The 20,940-nt window shown below is 36.6% G+C and overlaps 1 protein-coding gene across 10 annotated transcripts in view; it reads left to right on the top strand.

The window, feature by feature from the left end:
• SENP6 (SUMO specific peptidase 6) overlaps positions 1-20,940 on the top strand; it is a 93,061-nt gene that overhangs the window by 32,605 nt on the left and 39,516 nt on the right. For 4 of the 10 annotated variants that reach the window (XM_080583769.1, XM_080583775.1, XM_080583773.1 and 1 more), the window contains 4 exons: positions 6,422-6,485; positions 7,656-7,798; positions 12,910-13,011; positions 17,031-17,051. In XM_080583769.1, the coding sequence (XP_080439895.1) occupies positions 6,422-6,485; positions 7,656-7,798; positions 12,910-13,011; positions 17,031-17,051 (330 nt within the window). The remainder of the gene's footprint in view (positions 1-6,421; positions 6,486-7,655; positions 7,799-12,909; positions 13,012-17,030; positions 17,052-20,940) is intronic. The other 6 variants (XM_080583771.1, XM_080583774.1, XM_080583778.1 and 3 more) reach the window with 2 other exon arrangements.

Genomic DNA, 20,940 nt, shown 5'->3' with positions numbered 1-20,940 from the left:
AGTGTCTATTTACAAATAAATATTCTTTTGTAATTTATTAATAAGAAACATTATAATATCTTTAAAATGTCAGTGATTAAGAGAATTATTTGGAAGAAGTGATTATTTTAACTAGTTTTACAATATAGAAAGTGTATTATAATGTAAATTTCATTGTCAATGTGGAGTTCACAACACAGAGCACAGTACACTTCAGAAGTGTTGCTACTGTCTTTAGAGCTACTGTAGAAGTCTAAGGAACGCAGACAAGAAATGCATTACATGTAAGATAAGGAAATGGAAAGTAGAGTTTCAGCTTCTTATAGTGGTGCTGTTTTTCAGTACATCACAGTTATGATTAAGGTATTTACAAAATTGTACGCCAACAGATAGTTAAAAAATCGTAGGGTTTTTCTCCCTCGTGTTTATCTCAAATGGTAGAGTTAAGGCTGTTTGTGTTCCCTGATCATTTATTTTTTTTACTTAATATGTTTGGATTTTTCCTAAAAAAAAAAAAAAAAAAAAAAAAAAGTATAATGTGTGTAGTTAGAATAAATCCTCTGTCCTTGTAACATTTTCTTGTTACTCATATGCTTTCTCATTCTTAAAGTATTTAATGACATGTTAAAAGAACAAGTTTCTTGTATGAAGAATGCATGTTAAGTTCATTTGTTGTTATTAGCCATTTGAAGTTTAAAACTAAATTTAAAAAGCTAGAGTTTTATCATAAGGAGGAAATGAATCCCATGGTTAAGTACAAAAATAATTCTTACATGGGTCTCTAGCTTGACCTCTGTAATAGTCTCAAGAGACCACCATGGAGTAGCACGGTAGTAGGTAATACCCTGCAAAGTACTGTGTGCAGAAGGGAGATAGGAAAGTGGACACTTAGGCTGCAGCAGCAGGCAGGCTATACTGTAGTCTTAAAAATAATAAAAATAAAAAAAAGTGATGTTTCAGTCATTAAAAAGTGAGTTCCAGGAGTTCAGTGAAGTGTGAGTTAAGACATTAAGAACTTTTGTCAAACCAGAACTGCATCAAAAGTTAAGGCCAATTTTTAAACTGCTCTCAAACTAGGAGCGCTTTAGTTTTATAAAACCAAACATGATTTTTTTTCCGTAGCAATTTTACATCCGTTTCTAGTGCACAGTAATATGTTTTAATTGTGACGGTAGTACATACAACAGAGGTAGTATTTGCATTTTACCTGTCTTCAGAAGTAAGTAACTCACATTTGTAAGCGTACCAGTTCGTTCTTCTAATCATTTACTGCTGTTTTACGTCTCCAGCTGATACTGACTCGAGCACAGAATGAGATACATACAGAGAATTATGTTTTTTTATTTAAAAAAAGTCTTCTGAAAAACTGATTATGGAACATATGTTTTGTATAATGGTAACTGATTTTAAGATGGTATTTTTGAATGATTTTTCATTCCTTTAAAATATTCTGTGTGATAAAACAGTTTTCCCATATCGAGCATCAAAATTCTATTACATCAGTAGTTCTTTTTTATATATGTGAATTATGCAAAGCCTTATCTGGAAGTATAGATAAAAGAGTAGCTGAAAATTGATTTCAACTAAAGATCCTGCCTTTTTTTGCTTATCCATCCTCTGATAAGCAAACATCAAGCAACTCTACCCCAACCCACCCCGCATGACTATAAATTTTAAGCTGTCCAAGTCTATACTTTTGGTAACACTTGTTTGTGTTTTGTTTTGTTGGCATTATAAGCTTCATGTTGAACACTTTTAAATTTTGCTTTTCTGATACAGTTCTGAATACCCTTTCACCCTTAGCAGAGCATTTCAAAGACTAGCAATTTCAGTTCGTACAATTGTTCCAGTATAAAACTTTGCTCTCTTTCCACCACGATTCTGAGCACACTATGCAATGAGTATGTATTCTTGGGATTCTTTTAATGCCACTTTTATTAGTTATGCTACGCTGATATTTACTAGCAATGCTTTTAACTTACTGCATATCTGTGTAGAAAAAGCTGTAAATCTGAAGCAAGCAGCTGGATGCATCTCCTGCTTGTTGTTGAGGCACTGGCGTTTTAGTGTCTGACCTTATCAGAGTTCTTTGCACTGTTAATGACAGACACAGAAAAAGTTGGGTTTGGACCAGCACAAGAATAACATTCCAGCACTTAAAGGATTGGCTATATTCTTAAATTACACCTGTGAGATCTGTGCTAACGTTGTTGGTTAATGCTAGATGTCTGCTTTGACTGTCTTTCAGGACAGTTCATCTTTTGAGATGAACACAAAATATGTGGCTAATGACTTTCTACTGAAGCAATTTTTAGAACAGGTAGAATATTTTAAGACTGTGCCATTTAGCTTATTTGGAGAGTTAGATGGGCTGTGTCATCATGGTAAGGTGTCAAGTAATGGACTCGTATTCAGGAATAAAAACTTTTATAAATTGAGGAAGATTTGGAAAAATAGCGCAATCACCCCAGCATAATATATACATTTCAAAATGCTGCTAGAGATTGTATTTGGTATGAAACTATTGTTACAGAAATTCAAAGTAGAAATTGGCAAGTACCTTATTGCGAAGTAAATGCTTACAGTTAATCTTCAGTCCACCTGAAAGAATAAAGTACCACTTCTGATGACTTACTAGATTTGATCTAGTTAGAATATCAATCAAGATGATGGCAGGTGACTTGAGACTTCTCTTGCTTTGCACTTGGAAATTACACAGAAGGAGAGGAACCTTTATGTAGAACAATCGGGGGAAAAAAGACCAGGCTGTCAGTTTAACAGAGTGAAGTCTGTGTAGACCATCGAAGAATAAATGACAGAAATGATATGTACCCTGATGTAGTAGGAGACATGAAAGGATTTTCTAATTTTTGTTTGCACTATGGTATCCTTTCTGAGCTAATGTTTTCTTTAATTTAAAATACATATATTTTTTTCAAAATTTTTTAAGGGAATGAGCTACTACTTCCCTTGTATTTCTGACTTAAAAAGCAATGATAATTCTTCTTATTCCTGTTTATTTTCTTTTTCAAATACTTGCTTCCTTTTAATTCCTTTCCTCAAAAAATATGTAGATATTTTTGTGTCTTTTTTGACCCTGTTAGTAAGGCATTTAATCCCTTGAAGTGATGAAGAACTTTCTGTTCAGAGCTCCCATTAAGTATAGTGGGTTTAGTTAATGTTACTTATAATGGTGTGGCATCCTGCATGAGTTAAATAATATTATCATTTCTCTCGTGCCTCTGATATTCCGGGCTTTTTAAATGTGTTGCCTACCACCACGTGATTTTAAACTATGGAATGTGTACAGTGTGCTATAAGGGAAAATATTCCAGCCTTTTGTTTTCATACATAAAAGTTTTCAGAAAGAGATTCCAGTTCTGTTTGAAACATGACTTGATCACTTGTAGCTGTGCAAACAAAACTGCGGGCAGCGGCTATTCCAGCAGAAGGTCCTGCTGCTATCCAGGCTGGAGGAGTGGGGCTCACAAGAAGCTCATCCAGTTCGACAAGGAGAAGTGCAACGAGGAACAACCCCAGGCACGAGGATGTGCTGCGGGCCACCCAGCTGGAAAGCAGTGTGGCAGAACAGGACCTGGGCATCCTGGGGGACACCAGCTTGGACATCAGCCGGCAATGTGCCCTTGCTGCGAAGGAGGCTGATGGTGTCCTGGGCTGCGTTAGGCAGTGTGTTGCCAGCAGGTCGAGGGAGGTGAGCCTTTCCCTCTGCTTAGCATTGGTGAGACCACACGTGGAGTGCTGTGTCTGGTTCTGGATACCTCTGTACAGAAGAGATATGGACATAGTGGAGAGAGTCCAGCGAAAGGTCATGAAGATGAGGAAGGAATTCGACCATCTCTCCGGTGAAGAGAGGCTGAGAGAGCTGGCACTGGTCAGACTGGAGAAGAGGCTCAGGGAGGACCTCAACAATGTATATAAATACCTGAGGAGAGGGTGCAGAGAGGATGGAGCCAGGCTCTTTTCAGTGGTCCCCAGTGCCAGGACAGGAGGCAGCGTGCACAAACTGGAACACAGGAGGTTCCCTCTGAACATCTGGAAGCATTTCACCACTGTGAGGGTGGTGACAGAGCACTGGCACAGGCCACCCAGAGAGGTTTTGGAGTCCCCTTTGGAATTCACTCTGTTTACCTAAATTACTTCACTAAACTTAAGAAAAAATAGAATTAAGGTATAAATTTTGTTTACCATAAAACTTCAATGGAAGTACAGAAAAGTTAGAAATGATTGTTCTAATGTGAAAATACAGATCTGTGGTTCCCTGTTTAAAAAGGGACAAAGTGTGAAGGCAAATAGTCTCCTCACAGCAGAACACTGAGGTTTCATTTCAGTAGCATTAAAATGTTACTGTTTGATATGCGAGAGTGTGGTATTTTTTTTTCCTATGTCTGTATAAATTGCATCTTTTAAGCAGGCAAGTGTAAGCATGTGATGCATGAGCAAATAGACATTACTCAGTTGCTATGTATTCTGCTCTCTGAAAAAACAGCCTTTTTGTTAGTGATGCATGTACTTTGCATTCCTTAAAATCTAAAAATACTGGTTCTTTAAAAACATCCAATTCCAAATATTTTTCTAGTCATGTCATCTTAGTTGCATCATAAGAGTTATTCTTGCTCAGTCTGATTTAGGGATTTTTTCAGTCTGTTACCTTCTATTCTCCACACCCACACTCATTGCTGTAATGGTTGCAGTATTGTGGCATCCTGAAGCCTGCAAAATATAGCCATTGAACCAGCGTATATTGAAAATGGTCCTGGTTTTTATACAGTGTGGAGCTAAAAAGGAAATAGTACACAGGGCAAAGTGGGTTGGTTAGGTTTACACAGAAGGTAAGTAGCAAGAGCTGCAGTGCTGTATCTGTTCTCCAGAATCCTGAGAACTTCTGAAATTGCTGCTAAACCCATCGTCTTCCGATGAAGGGTTGAGAAAGCTCAGTGAACCTCCCTTGAAAGAATAATCTATCCTGAAAGATAGTTAAAATAGCATCACAGTATTTTAAAATTGTCATGTTCATGGATAGTCTATACAGAAGTACATCTCTCCTATGCTTTTGACATGCTGTAATTGAAAATTAGTGAGGCTAATGATCTACTACACTGTTCTTATTACTATTATGTACCTAGAATTGTTGCAGTCTGTAAATGAAAGGAAAATACATTACAGTAGCTGTTGGCTTTCACATCATTCTTCCTGTATCAAAACAAGCTGCGTGCACATTCTTATCTCCTGAAGTTTTAGGGTCTTCAGTTAGCACCCTGTGAGTCAAGATTTTCTTGTTTTTTTTTTTTTTTTTTTTACTTCATTTGATATAAGGATACCTGTATTTCATAGGTTGGAGGAAATACATTTTAACATGAAGGGAATCCTGCTCATGGAAGAAGTTTTCAGGAAATAAGGGGGTAGGAAAGTACTGAGTGGTTACCTTTTATAGAAAGAGTCATTATGTACATTGTAGTCAGCACATCATACGTGCAGCTAAAAATGTTTCTCACTTCCCCTCCATCACTGTTTCTCATTGCTGTGACAAGCTACAGGTGCTCCTGGGAACTCCTGACATTACCGAAGTTATTCTTATGTAATTTCTGCCTGAATGATCTTAACTAAGAACCGCCCAAATCATGAAATAGCAAGTTGGCTAAAGGTTGTATTGTTTTGTCACAGCCAAGAGAGAAGTAACCTTACCAGGGATGTTGTTGAACAGGTTGCTTCAACTGGAAGCAAGAATGTTAGCCTAAGCTAGCTGCTATCAGAATTAAATGTATGCTTGTTTTTAAATTAAATACTTAAGATTTATTGAAAAGAGTACATTTTCACGGTACTGTGGGTTGTTGGTTCTTTTTGTTTTTATGTTCTCCATTACAGTAGTTGAAGATTACAGATACAGAAGTACTAAAGAAACACATTTTAGTGAACACTTAAGTCAAACTGAATGTGCTGTTTTTAGGAAGACATATTTTGGCAGTAATTGCTATGTGATAATACTTTGTTACACAAATTCTCCTCCCAAAGCATTGTGAATTTTGCAGTTTTAAACCATGTACTTCCGTTCATGAACAAAATAGTATATTTTATAGTTAAAAACGTCATTTATTTTATGCATAGGTTTATATAGAATTATTTATGATGTTAGTCCCATTGCCACAACTGTATTGAACGTTCAATAGTATTCTGTTTTGAGTTAATAATGTCCTTTTAAGTGTGCTTCTCCTGAAATAGTTGGATGTAGTCTTCAAGTTGAGGTTTGCATAATATATCCTAAGCACTGACTAACTACATTGCCCACTTTAATGTTTCTGATGAATTGGGCACATGCGTTTATGTGTAAAAAGGGGAGGGGAAAAAAAAACATGTTCAAAATGTTTTGTTTATGCTCTGTTGCATTACAACGTGTCTGCCTTTCTCTTCCACGCCTATCATCTAGTGAGGCAAATCTGCTCAGCATAGATGACAGTGATGGGCCCTTCAGTCCCAATGAAGATAGGAAGGTAAGTACTCATCTCATGGTGAAAATGGACCTTTTTAAAGCTTCTAAAATAATGTTGCACAGTCATCTGCACAGTATTGAAAATGAAAATTTGTGTTGGTTTAGCAACATAACGCTGAACTTGCTTATCTGCATACCCTTAATGTCTGCTTACTGCTAGAGATCTTGTTGGTTTGTATAGTATTCTGAAAATACTAGCATGAATATGTACTAAGGTTAGACAACTATCATTAATGGGTTTATATTATTTTAATTTGAAAATACTAATAATTAAATCCCATGATGCTTGCAATCACATTCCCAATTTTGTATGCATGTGTATGTATATATAAGCAAAATTTGTGTTTATTTTTTGAAGTATACCGAAATAGTTCACTACTGCAGAGATGCTTCATAATGCTTTGAAAGTACAACTATTTTGTTTAATAAGGAATCTGCTGATTAAGGGTGTGCTTTACTGCATTAATAGAAAAGAAACAACTTGAGAAATTAGATTAGACTTCATTTTACGTTTCTTGTTTCTGTGTGGCAGATCCAAATTTGAGGGTGATTGTATGGGGCACTTCTGTGCTTGCGAGGTGTTACCCACACATTGGAATGGCAAAAAAGTCATATTTTTCTGTTTGTTCCTTTGATTTTCATTTTGCCCAAAAGATGACATTCCTGTCATTCTGCATCTAAAAGGTGACATATCTGTGTCTAAAAGGTAGATAAGACTTTGATGTCAGCGTACTAGTTATGAAGCAGGTTAGCTTTGCCATGTATATTTTTTAATGTTGTTGTTCCTCTGAGAAGCATAAAGCTGTTTCACATGTAACAACATTTACCAAATAGCCTGCTTGGAGAGAAGAAATTGGAGGGCTTCTGATGCACTACAGAGTTCTGCTCTCCTGGAAGAAAAATCATGTTATACAGGAGAACTTTCAAACTATTGTTGATCAGATATAATCTTGTAATCTTGTTGGTACAGTGAGCATTACAAAACTTTCTTGGAGTTTTTAGGAGGACTTCTGTTGAAATTGGCTTCTGGATAGATTTTTAAATAAAATTTTGTACAAAAGCAGTGTGAAAATGAAACCAAAGTAGTATTTATATAAATATTCTGTAATTCATTTTCTTCCTTTTAACTTGGATGTAAGTATTGTAATGCATGTGAATTCTCTTGTTACAGTCACTTCGTTGTCGGCCTGGAGCTGTCGGCACCAGTGGTGATTCCATAAAAACATATGCGAGGCGAGGCAAGGCTGCAAGCTTGAGACTTTTTAAAGGGAATGCAATTGGCCTCAACATGATGGGAAATAGCAAGAAACTGAGGTACTGCCTTCAGTTTTACATTTACTTATCTATTTAATCATTGATAAAAAGCAGTAGTAAATGAGCACAATTGATAGAACGGTTGCATTACCTGCTGTGCATTTAAGGAAGCTACACTGTGCTGTATTTCTGAGCAAAGACAGAAGACTAGATTAAGGTATTTATTCTTCCAAAATCTTATTAAACCACATCAGTAAAATACCGGAAGATTATTAAAATAAATTGAGAGCTTTTGCTTTTGTACTTGTCAGTGTTGTCTGCATGACCTGTTGTTTCTTCTGTACAGTGCTAACAGATAGAAGAATATTTCTATTGACTCCATCAAAAATTTCTACCTTTCCATGATTGTGAATTGCCAAAGCTGTCTTAGGATGCATTTTCTCGTTTCCTTACTGCAAGATATCATCTGATTTAGGAGTCACTGACTACTCCTTTAAAGAGTTCATCAAGTAACTATACTCCTAGATGGTGGCTTGAGATTATTACTTGTATTTAGAGCTGAGAGGAACAGTGTTTAAACACTCAGTGCTGCACTTGCTTGTTACTACTATCCCTATCTTGTAACAGACTGATCTCTCAATTTAGTATATGTGAAGAAGTGATACACTCATGTAACTTTCTGTGAGAATTTGATATTGCTGAAGTATTACTCTGTTTGGATACTTCAGCAGGAATGAAAAGATCTCTAGGTAGCTTGCTATAGTTAGCCTAGTCATCAGATATCTAACCTATACATAGCTGTATGAGGAGTAGATCATTGTTGGTTTGTGGGACTATCTTATCACAGAATTGCTGCAGAAAAAATCGTAGAATTTCTTTGTGATGCATGTCCTCCCCTGTTCTTCTGATCTTTGAGTCTAATAGACAGGAAACAAATCCAGAATTACAAGTCTGAATTGATCCTTCAGCTTGATACAGAGGAATGAACAGATTAGGTCAAAATAAGGACTCTTCTTGTCTTCGTGCTGTAACTGTAACCTGTTAATCACATATATTAATATATCTTGTTAAATTTGAAAACCTAGATGGCACTTTACCCAGTATCTTAACCAACTGTGTGTGATACGCATCTCTCTAATTTGGTTCCTCTATAGCTTGTGGATGGGTTTAACTGTTTCCCGTGTTGTTCTCCTGGAAAAACTGTCTGCTCGTGGCTTTGGCAGGTGTACAGATCTCAGAGTGAAGAACTGGCTGGGTGGCCAGGCTCAAACTGTCATAGTGAATGGAATTCAGTCCGGTTGGCAGTTGGTCACCAGAGGTGTTCCCTAGGGCTCAGTATTGGGACCAGTTTTAACATTTTTATCAGTGATGTGAATGAGGGGATCAAGTGCACCCTCAGTGAGTTCACAGATGATACCAAGTTAGGTGGGACTGTTGATCTGTAGGAAGGTTCTGTAGAGGGATCTGCATAGGCTAAATCAGTGGGCTGCGTCCAGGTGCATGACATCGAACAAGGCTAAGTGCTCAGTCTTTCATGTGGGTCATAACAACCCCATGAAGTGGTATTCGCTCTGTCATAATAGTAAAAAAGCTTCCACATGCACATTGTACTTTGTTGTTTGAGTATACCTAATCACTTAGAATATGATTCCTGTAGTCTGGAAACTAGAATTTTCTTCTATCTAGCCATGGGATTTGTAATGAAATCCGACCATACTATTTAATTTTTCTACCTTTTGTATTCAAGCAGTTATACTTGACTGTGTGTGTGTGTGTTATTTCTTAAGTTCCAGAAAGGTGTGTGGGTTTTATTTTAAGGTTAACCTAAGACATAGTATGATTTATAAGTAAACTAAAACAAAATTAAATCTGTTGCGTGTTTTAGCTTAGTGAAAGGTCACATCTACTTTGAAAACAAGCATCCACCTTCTCTCTAGTACTGTGCTGCATGCTGAATTTAAATGGAAAATAGAAGTATCCTCCGTCTTCTTAATAAACAGTTGTTAATGAAGGAGTTCATTGAGGAAGAACGGGTGGGAGGAGGCCACTGTGACCTCTGTGAACAGTTGGCTTTTGATTAAAAAAGGTACTACCGATTATTTACTTAGTCCTTTTTGGAGTTTGCACACTAAATTTGCTTGGAAACATGATTATGCTGTAAGTGATTACCTTGATTTAGTGCCTTAACTGTGATAGCGTTGCCTCTTTCCTAACACACACATCACAACAAAATCCCCAAATAAATAAAAGTTTGTGATCCAGTCACTGTCTGTAGTGAAAAGTGGTAGTGTGTTAGCTCAGAGATGTTGTGTGACAGGTGCTTACTAATATCTTTTCAATATTTGAATTGCTGGACTAAAGACATTTTTGAAGATTGATCACACAATTAAGCTGCTAGATGAAGTTCGAGAAGATCAGAGTTGAGATTCTCGAGCATCTGTACATAGTGATTTGTATCACAAAGTTGAAGTTTTTCAACCTCATCTGCAGAATAGGGTTTAAAAAGTTTTCGTATTGGTGGATTGCATTAAGCTTTCTGAGGGCTTGACTCAAATCAGTATTATGACCCTGCAGTATTCCCTAAAATCCAGGAAATGAGAGAAAGAAGCTACTCAATGAATAGCAGAATTAATATAGTCTGTAATTGCAAACTGTGTTTCTGTAATGTCATGCTTTCGTTGCTTCTAGATCCATTCATTCTTTTTGCCCAATGCAAGATTCTTCTGTGCCTGGCCTTTCTAATTTGCAGTGTTCAGAACTTACTGGGATCAACTGATTTAATGTGAAAGTGTAACCATATTTTCTTCAGAGCCTAGACTCTAATTGTGTGGTTTCTGAGATAATGCTAGGAAGATACATATTGTCATTGTATTTTAAATTCTTTGAGAGTTCTAGAGCATTTGCTATTTGGAGGAACTTTGACAAATTTTAGTGCTTTATATTAATTTCCTTGAATCTGTGATGAAACTTGCAAAGCCAGTTTCAGTGCCGGGGTGCCCATATTGCAACTTTATGATTAAATTTTCTGGGGATTCTGTCTGCACTGGGTATGTTCTATTCGAAGACTGGGATTATAGAGCAGATTGTATTCTACAGCTGTCCTACTTGGAAGGATATCTGATGCCATATGAAACGTTTAAGTGTGTCATCTAGAACAGTCTGCTTTGACTCAAATCTAATCACCCAGCAGGCTGTGATACTCTATTCCAGGACCTGTCGGAGCTTCTCACTTGGGTGTGAGGCACAAAGCAGAAGCACAGCTTAACAGTTTTTTGTGCTGCGGAGGCACAAGACTTAAAGTTTCCAAATCACGGTAGTTTGGCAAAGCTTGGATTCAACAAATCATGAAACACGAAATAGGTGTGTTTCTAGACTTGCTTGATTGTTTTAAACTCTGTAAGTCCTTAGCATTTGAGAAGAAATTCCTGCATTCTGCTTGTGTTTTCTTGTCTAGTATCTCTTTCACAGAGAGAGCCTGGAGAGAAACTGGAAGCCAGAGAGGAATTGTGAGACACTCAAGTATTTAAAGCAAGTAGCTGTCAGCTTTTTATTTCTCAGGGGAACACATTAAACAGAAGGTTGACTATAAATTAGTCTAGATGATGGCTGACCAGCTGGAGTTGTGTAGTCTTGACTTGGAAGCATGTGGGATGAGTGTTTGTGTTTACTTTTGTGATGTTGGTGATTGGAATGTGAGACTGGTAGCTTCATTTATGGGAAGTTGAACTGCTAAGTCGGAACATAAATGATATTTCTAAGCTTCATGTTCTAAAGAAAGGTGTTTTACCATGTGGTTGGTTTTGATGGGTCTTGTTCTGTTATGTTCATGGTTATGCTATGATCAGTCAGATGATAACAGTCATGTTATGCTATGATCAGTCAGAAATGCTCTGAAAGTTTCTAATTTTGATTTGTGATATTTGATATAAGCCTTCCCAAAAGGGTAAGCTAAATAGAAATTAAAAAAAAAATCAAAATAGCGATTTTCTCACCTTCATCTTTTGGGGATGTATAAAGGAAGGATTAGGAATTGATGTGCAGCTTTATTGGGGATTCTGGGACTTCAGATCTTTTTTGTTGTTCATCCCAGGACAAATGGAGGGAATGGAAATTCTGCTGAATGGTGTTTCCAAGAAATATTTTGAATCAATCAGAATGCTTTTTCATGTTCTTATATTTAATGCAGTTAGAATTTCTGAGCAATTTTACAACCAAAATGTAAATGTTGCATTTCCGTTATTTGAAGCAGTTGGCATTATCAGCATTCTGTCTGTTGAAAACTTTATAGTTTTTGAACATTTTAAATGCAGTGTTGTGCATCCTGTAGTAACAGTGTGCAGGTTAACTGTTAGGGTCTAATGGTCTTCGAGGGAGTTAATGCATTGCTCGTTTATTGGATAGAAAATTGTATCTTTGCACACGCTTTTAAGAGACGATAACGGGAAACCATCCCTCCAGAATTACTTGTTTTATATAGTAATGAGGTTAAAGCCTCAAAAGGCAATAAATGAGGAAACCAAAGAAATGCTGAAGGACATTGGTGAATATGCTGTCTCTGTGCAGAGCCCTGTTGAGATAGTTGAGCACCTGAGAAGCCTTCTCTTCTACTCTTCTTCAGCTGTGGTGTATTGTTTCAGCTACCAGTCATCTTACCACCGTATATTTGCTGCATTTATTTTCCCCAAGGAGTAATAATATTAGAGAAATTCCTGAGTGTACAGTTCAGTCTGTTCACATCTCACGCACTTTAAATCTTCTTGATGACATTAATAAAATCTGTATATGGAAGCATAAAGTTAACTATAAATGATTGTAATTCATTTTAGAAAGGCAGTATCTTTTTGGAGTGAGGAGGTTGAGCAAAGGAGAGCTGGTTCACAGTGTTTTAGATGGTGATAAAATTCAATAAAAATCTTTATTTACTTTTTTTTTTTTTCCGGGGGAGAGGAAAAAGTGTGTATTCTTATTTGTCTATTTTATTCAGGGACTGAATGCTTTTATGACTGTCCAATACAACCTAACAAGTTATATTACCAATTCAGAAATACTTTGATTTTTGTTTTTATGTGGCTGTTACTGTAAAAAAACAGGACACCATGATTTCTAACTAAGACACTGTAGAAAATACAGTAGAGTCTTTTCTTAAATCATTTTTTTCTGTACTTCTGCAGTGAAAATGCTCAGAATATGTCTTGTCCTGTAACTGTGGTACATGGTAGACGCTTTCACCATGCTCATGCACAGACAACAGTAGTAAAAACAGCAGCCCAAAGGTAAGACTAAGCAGATTTGTTTATCCAGATGTCCCTGTTGTAAAAATCCTTTCTGGTTTTGTACGTAATTGTTTTTGTACATAATCGTTCACCTTATACTATGAAGTGTTTTAGGAAAACATAATTACATGGTTCTTGTTGATCATGAGCTTTGATCTCAATTACTGAAGTTTCATAAACTTTAGGATTTATATAGTCTTAGAAATCACTGATTTTAAAGCACACTGACATAATCAGAGAGCGTGAAAATGCTCTAATGGAAATATATTTAGGAAATACTTTGAAATGGGCATAGTATGCAGTAGAACTTCATGTAACTCACAACAAATATCAAATACTCATTCACAGAAACTCCAGCTGGTATAAAATTAATCTAAAGGTTAAGCAACAAATAGGACAATAATGAGTAGTCTTTAACTACAGCATAAAATGATTAAAGTGGGACATCTCACAGAAGTGAGGTTTTGGATTTTTATAAATACAGGAAACTGTGGAACTGTGGAAATTTACTCAGCTATGCTGATTTAAGCTTTGTTGTTTGGAAAACTTAAAAGCATATCAGACTTTGGTAAATATGAGGTGTTTCCCCCCCCCGGCTTTTCACACTCAGACGTTGTCACAAACATGTGAACTAACCATTGCTTTAAGATGTATTTTTTTAAATTTGTCCATTCAGAGCTGTATGCATTTCATGGATTTCCACTGGCTTGTCAGCATTTTGTAACCTCTTTTTCTGCCCCACTTTTTTTCTTTTCCTTTTTTTGTATGTGTGTGTGGTGTGTGTGTAGATTTTTTGGAAGTGGTGGGATCATATGTAGGCATTATCCTAATTTTCGTCCGATTTCCATCATCTTCGTGGCTGTCTTCAGAATAACAAAGCCTATGTACTAACGTGAATGAATGATGCGATCCATATATGTATTATGGTAATCTGGCATTGAGGAAGCAAACTGAAAATAGATTTTACAGTTCTGTCTCTGACCTACACCATTGTTGCCTCCATCCATTTCAAAGTCTGCTGTGATTTGTAAATGGAAAATAGCATGGACATTTTCTTCCTTTTAGTAATAGTGGATGCAGTAGCAAGGATCTTGCTTTTCTTTATTCCTTAACATCACTGTGAGGCAAGGGTGACTGAAGAAGATTGGCAGAGCTTTTCCCAGGAATAAAAACTAAAAGGCAATGTTTATGTAGCCAGTATAGTTTGGGCTGAACCAGCCTCTTTTTTTCTTATATACAGAAGAATTTCTGTATCTGTATTTCTATATATACAAATATAGAAATATTTATATCTATATTTCTTAGAAAAGCTGTTTAATGTTCCCTTAGGAAAGCGTTGGGAAAGCATGTCATTACCTTTCCCTTCTTTTTTTCTCTATTTCCCTTCTTTTTTTCTCTTTTTTTTTTCCTTTTTTTCTTAATTCTAAGAGATAAAAGCTAATTCAGGTTATTCAAAGTAAGCAGAAAACCGTCTGAGACAGCTCTTTCTTGGATCTCTGAACATTGCCCTTAAAGTTAGTGTACTCTATTAAACTTAGTTGTGAGATGGTTCTTTGAAACCACTTACAGATGTGGATCCATCTTACCTAGTTATGTCCTTTAGGCATCTTCAGCATGCAACAAAGTCCACTCAGATTTCCGAGTAGTGCCCTTTTTTTTTTTTCCATCTTTGTTGAAAGATGGTACATGGCCATTTACTAGCTTGGGCAGCTCAATCCATTGCCTAAATTTAGGAGGGCTGAATCTGGCCATAGTACCTTGATTTTAATCTTCAGGGGACATTTGACTTGCCTGTTTGCTGTTTATCACCTATGAGACTTGCTTCTTTATAAGCCTATAATATAATGTGGAGAAAAAAAAAAGTAGTGACTTTGCATGTGTGACTTGCAGAAAGAAAACTAATGCATAATGTAAGCAAGCTGAATATTGCATGAAGTAATTGGTTCATAGTCCTGTTGAATGTTTCTAAAAATTTTTCTTTTACGGTTGTTGTTTTACTTCATTACCATTAACAACACACAGATACTTCTTAGGGTCAGAATATTTTTGAAGTTTCAGAGGTGAGAAATAGTCATAAAAAGAACCAACGTGACTTGACTGATTGGTCTTTAGAATTTAAGGGTTAGCTTTTCAGAGGAATTTTGCGAAGGATATTTAATGCCAGTATCTTTTGCCAGTTGACTCATCTGACTACTCTTTAAAAGCTTCTAAATCTGTTTATGAGTTAGTGGATTGAAAATTAACAGAACGTGACCTCATGGCATGCTTCTTTGTCTTTTTTTCTTCCCTTAGGAGGTGGGGGTGGGTCTCAATGCAGCTTGATGTGAAAAATGTAGATTTATGAATCAGGAGACTATCATTGTTAGGAAAAAAAACGTCCTCATAAAGAAAGGAGTGTGTGCAGAAGATGTGGTAAACCAAGAATAAAATTCTAGGAATTTCCAGACAAAGAAAGGTGGTTACATGGAAACTGAGTTCTAAGGGTCTTTTGTTTGTTTGTTTTCCTGTACAAATTTATAGCCAGTGCAAAGTTGTGTTCTGTTACCTTGTTTGCATTTGTAGAATTTTTTTATGAAATGTTGATCAGTTACAATGGGGAAAATAATTTTAACAAACCTAACATAATGTTCTTAAGTCTGTAGTGGATTATTGAAAGCATAAATAAAATTAAAAACACAAATTACTTCTGAGTAGATTGCAACATTAGTGGCAGAGACGCAGACTTATTTATACATGGTTCTTTGAGAGGGGGTGGTGACACATGGGGCAACCTAATTATGAAAATCCATCAAGTTGAATTTGGAGCTTGTGATGTATGCTGTGTTCCTCATCTCTTTTTTTGACTTTGCTGCACATGCATGTTAATTTAAATTCTGGCTGAATATCTGTTGCACTGATATTTAAAATATATTATTTCAATACAACAAAATTGGTCATTTCAAAACAATATTTTGATAAATACTACCCATGGTTTTTCAGTGGAATCTGGGGATTAAGTTGAAATTTATTCACTTCTGATGCAAGAGATTTTCAGATACAGCTTAGCCTAATGTTGTGGTTCAATGTTGCTTTATTTAATGAGCACTCAGTCCTATCCTATGCTATTGACTGACTTTTCTCTAAGACTTGGCATTGGAATAGCGTGTTATGTACAGCATGTCTAACAAATCTTACTGCATGAGCTGCATGAAGCAATTTGGACGGACATTGCTTGTTATAATTCCTGGCTCTATCAAGGATTCTCGTCTCTAAATCCTTTTGAGATGCAAAAGTGAGAATTCTTTTCAGTGCATTACATTAATACAGGATTTTAAAACAAGCAAGCGAGGCATTTAGGGTGATGACTGGGCATTCTGGATTTTTGCCATCTTTAAGTTTCTTTAGCATTAAAATTTATCATTCTTAGTTGTAACTCTGCCATATTTGTAGACAGTTAATCTAAGCTATGGATTAACTCTACCAGGGATACACAGATACTGGCTATTGCTCCATGTCGAAGTGTTTTGGATCTGACTGCATTCATAAACTCAGATGTGACCCACCCAAATGTGACCTTTATTGTTTGTAAAGGCCAGATCCAGCTGTAAGCAATTTTTACCACTTTCCTGCAATATTGACTGAATATCCCATACCCTAAGTTGACATGTTCAAATTCAGTTTTGAATTCCTTTTACTCTCTTCCCAGAATCCTGAGTATTGTGTAAACTTTGATGCTTTGTTTTTTTGCAGAATTTGTTGACAATTAATCAAATTTTACACACTGAGAAGTTCTGAGGCAAAGCAATGTAGTATTTATTTAGCCCATTGACCTTTGCTATCTGTGAAGTAATGTTTGTGTATTTATAATGTTGCAAAAATGCTGTGCATAATAATAATACTCTTTTGACAGCTAGTGCAGTGAGTGCCAGAGACAATGAAACAGTTACAGCTTTTGTCTAATAACTTTTGAATTTAGTGATGTGTGCAACACATGTGGAGCTTTGCATCTTATGTTTTTTTTTCTTTTTTCATATTTTAAGCAATCTGGACCGAAAGGAAAGGTAAGCTTACTGTTGATGCAATGAGCATTAAGAAAATGAACTGAATGAGTGCTGTATCAATGCTAGTTAAAGAATAATCAATCCAGTCAATCGTATCCTCTCGTGTGCGAGGGGGGTTGTTTGTTTTGTTCTGTGTTTTTGGTAAAAGAGAATAAATGGACCATAAAACAAACCTTTACATCCATCTCTAAATAATGCCACATTAATGTGAACCTTGGGTACATTTCCACTGGAAATTACTCTATGTGTCTGTACATAGCTAGCTGACTAGATAGAGATATCTCCAGTGTGCAAATAGATAAATTAACTTTGGCTGAAATTTAAGAATTTACTGCTAACTCTTCGGAGAGCAAGAGATTTGTGTAATAGAATGGTTCTGAAGCATATCTTAGTTGGTTGTCTTAACAGCTTTTACTGTATCATCTCAGCTTGGTTTGAATAGCATTAAAGGTTTTTATTGTATTACTGTGTACATTCTGTTAAAGCAATTAACAGAAAATACACAGCACGAACAGACATACTGTAAGGCTTGTTTGTCACTCATTTTGCATGTTTTACTGATGTTAGTGTTTTTCTAGCAGTATGAAATACCGTACCTTTGTTTTTCTTTTGATATAGGTTACATTTATGGGTTAGTGTAAATGTTTGGTTGATAATGACAATTTGATTTTTTTTAATATCCTATTTATGTATGTGGTTTTGGCAGCATGCTACGCTTGATACCGGGTTGAATTGTTTAAAATGTCTATATAATGTTTATCCAATAACAGTGTAACACAGAAATCTAATATAGAGTTGTTCTTTATGAATTCAGGATTGTGTAGATTTATTTCAAATTTAGCAGTAAAACCAAACCTTTCTGTTTAACTGCCTTTGTTGTTTCTTAAGAGACCTTAGAGCTGTGGTCCTCTAATGAGGAATAGAGTAGAATAATTCCAGTTGGAAGATGCCTCTTAAACATGGGCAGGCACGGGGAATCGACCACCTCTCTAGGAAGCCTGTTCCAGGGTCTAGCTACCCTCTCAGTAAAGAAGTTTTTCCTAATGCCTAGTCTGAACTTCCCTGATGCTGGCTTGAGCCATTAAGGGATTTGATTATCCTCTCGCTGCCCTGGCTTTGAGTTTATGCATATTTTCTTGTTGTTCGTTGTGTTGCATTTATGTTACTAATTAACCATTTGGTTCTTAATGCTTGTAATTTGGTACTTCATGCCCTAGGAAAACTAGGGCTGAGTGTACTGGTGATCTTAATTTTCCCCTGGGGACACCGAGTTCTTCCTAGTCCAGTACAGTTAGATACATCTGTTTTTCCTTCGTTGCTGTCTTATCAGGGGAAAGTAATGTACACAGGAGTTGCTAAATTTAGATTTAATCATTACCATCATGATAAGCACAGCTGCAACCCTTGACTTTCTGGGCCAAATAGGTCTACTGACCTGCATACTAAAAATCCAACTCGTATGCTGCTGCTTCTCTCTTTCATAGAATCACAGAATGGTATGGGTTGGAAGGGACCTTAAAGACCCTCTAATTCCACCCCCCCCCCCCACCATGGGCAGGGACACCTTCCACTAGACCAGGTTGCCCAAAGTCTCATCCAACCTGGCCCTTGGTACCCCACTTTTCCTGTGAGACATGCTAAAGGTAAATCATACCTCTGTAGCTTGGTGATTCCTGTTTTATCATGCCTTACTCTGTTTTTGTGTAACGATTTTGAAACCAACAACCTGCGTGCTATGGTATACCTCCTAAGTATTAGCAGAGTGGGGCAGAGTGAGAACGGGCTGAATAAGACATACCCTGTAAGAGCCAGTCTGCATTAAACACAGCTCTTGTGTGAGCTTAAAAGGTATTGTAATCAAAACTGTTTATAATGGATGAGATTAAATGAGATGCCTAAAACAATTTAAGGCTCTGAGCATAGAGTCTTGCTCTTCAAGCAAAATCTAAATCTTGTAAGAACTATTTTTAGGAAACCTAACAGGCAAAAAACAAAATATTTACAATATATTATTCAGCAAGATGGCAGGAACAGCAATCAATATTGTATTTTCTTTTTTCTTTATTAAGCACAATACGTAGATAATCTTGTATCTTGATGTTTTTAGCTGCTTGATCCTTTCTTTATTCTTTTTGAAGTGCAAGATTGAGTTTGAGTTTTATTAATAGGATTTAACAGCAAAAAGGTATTAGTTTTGAAGTGCTTTGTTTTTTAATTTTTATAAGAATCTTTTATTTTTCTTTTAGATTTTTTTTTTCCAGAATAGTCCTTTTAAAGCTAGGTGGCATGTTGTTTTAAAGCATTGCTTTCCATTCTGTTTCTGTGTCCATAACAACTGTCGAGTATCCTGAGAACTGTACTGTAGAAAGTGTCAGTGGATCTGACACTGTTCAAACACCTAGAAATTTCATGCTGATGAGGGAGCCTTTGTTTTGCCATTTATAAAGTTTTGTGATGGTGGTCTCTGCCTTTTCGTGGGTTTTTTTTTTTTTTTTCAGTGCAAGGAAACTGGTAGGAGGAGCATCAAGTTGTTACGCTCTTACGAGAGGACTGTTACCATCTCTAAGAAAACATTTTTCTTAGATTAAATTTACAGTTGAATTATAATTGTCTTTGCTTTGCATTGGAAACAAGTGACTTCAAACCTGATCTTGAATTGTGGAACGAGTTAAACTGTTTTGGATAGTCTCAGCTGACTTGGAGCTGTTAACTTCAGCTGGTGGTCTCGGATGTGTGGACATGGCACTAAGGCACAGGGTTTAGTAATGGGACTTAATGGGTCAGGCTGGTGGTTGGACATGGTGATCTTGAAGGTCTTCTCCAACCTAGGTGATTCTGTGACTTCTTTATTAGTCTGTGTTAAGTCATCTGAGCTGGGAGTGTCATGCACTGATTGTGGAAGGATGCATTGAAGAGACATGGTGGGTCTGGCCAGAACTGAGCATTACATAATGCACTTATAAAATCTTTACCCATAAATAATAATTGCAAGTTTTATATATATATATATATATATATATATATTTGCTTCACTGTAAGTAAAATGAGCAAGTTAATGAATAATTAGAAAACATCGGAGAAGTAGGAGTATTCATTCCCACCATGAAGTTGGATGCTGCAGAACTGAAGTCGCTTTTTAAATTCAAGAATGAGAACTACTTACTGTTTACGTTGAAGTGATAGATTGCATGATGTCTTTAACGTGGGAAGACAGTCGTATCTGGTTGGTGTTGTCACTGGTCTTTTTGGCTTCTGTGGTCATGGATCTACCTTTGAGAAGCCAGGTCTGTTGGGAGCAGCTCATGGGATTCATCTGACCAAGTGGGGCAAGAGGGTATTTGCCAACAAGCTGGCCAAACTTACAGCGAGAGCTTTAAGCTGGACTTGATGGGGAAGGGGATGGAGTTTTGAATTACAGAACAGCCAGGGGTTGTTGATGTGTTCAGAGTCAACAAGGAAACACCTGTGAAATGCCTCAAGAGAATTAGCATGTGTTCCTCTAAAGAGGTGATACATCAGTAGGCCAGCTGAAGTCTCTCTCTGCCAGTGCACATAGCTTAGGTAATAAATAAGAGTAGTTGGAAGCCACTGTGCACCTAGAAAGCTATGGTCTAATTGCTATTAATGAAACTTGGTTTTCCCAATGGTGGGATGAATCACATTTGGAGCACTGCAGACATTGGCTTTAAACTGTTCAGAAGAGACAGGCAAGGAAAGCAGAGTTGGGGAGTTGTTCTCTGTGTAGAAAAATAGATTGACTGCACAGAGCTGTAACAACAGGTTGAGAGCTTATGGGTAAAAATAAGGGGCCAAGCCAACAAAGGAAACCTCATGGTTGGTGTTTACTACAAGTCACCTGACAAAGGGGAGCTTGTTGACTGAGTGTTCT

Source organism: Anser brachyrhynchus, assembly GCF_964034855.1.
Source record: "Anser brachyrhynchus genome assembly, chromosome: 3".
Lineage (NCBI taxonomy): Eukaryota > Metazoa > Chordata > Aves > Anseriformes > Anatidae > Anser > Anser brachyrhynchus.
This window is presented reverse-complemented; position numbering and strand designations above follow the sequence as displayed.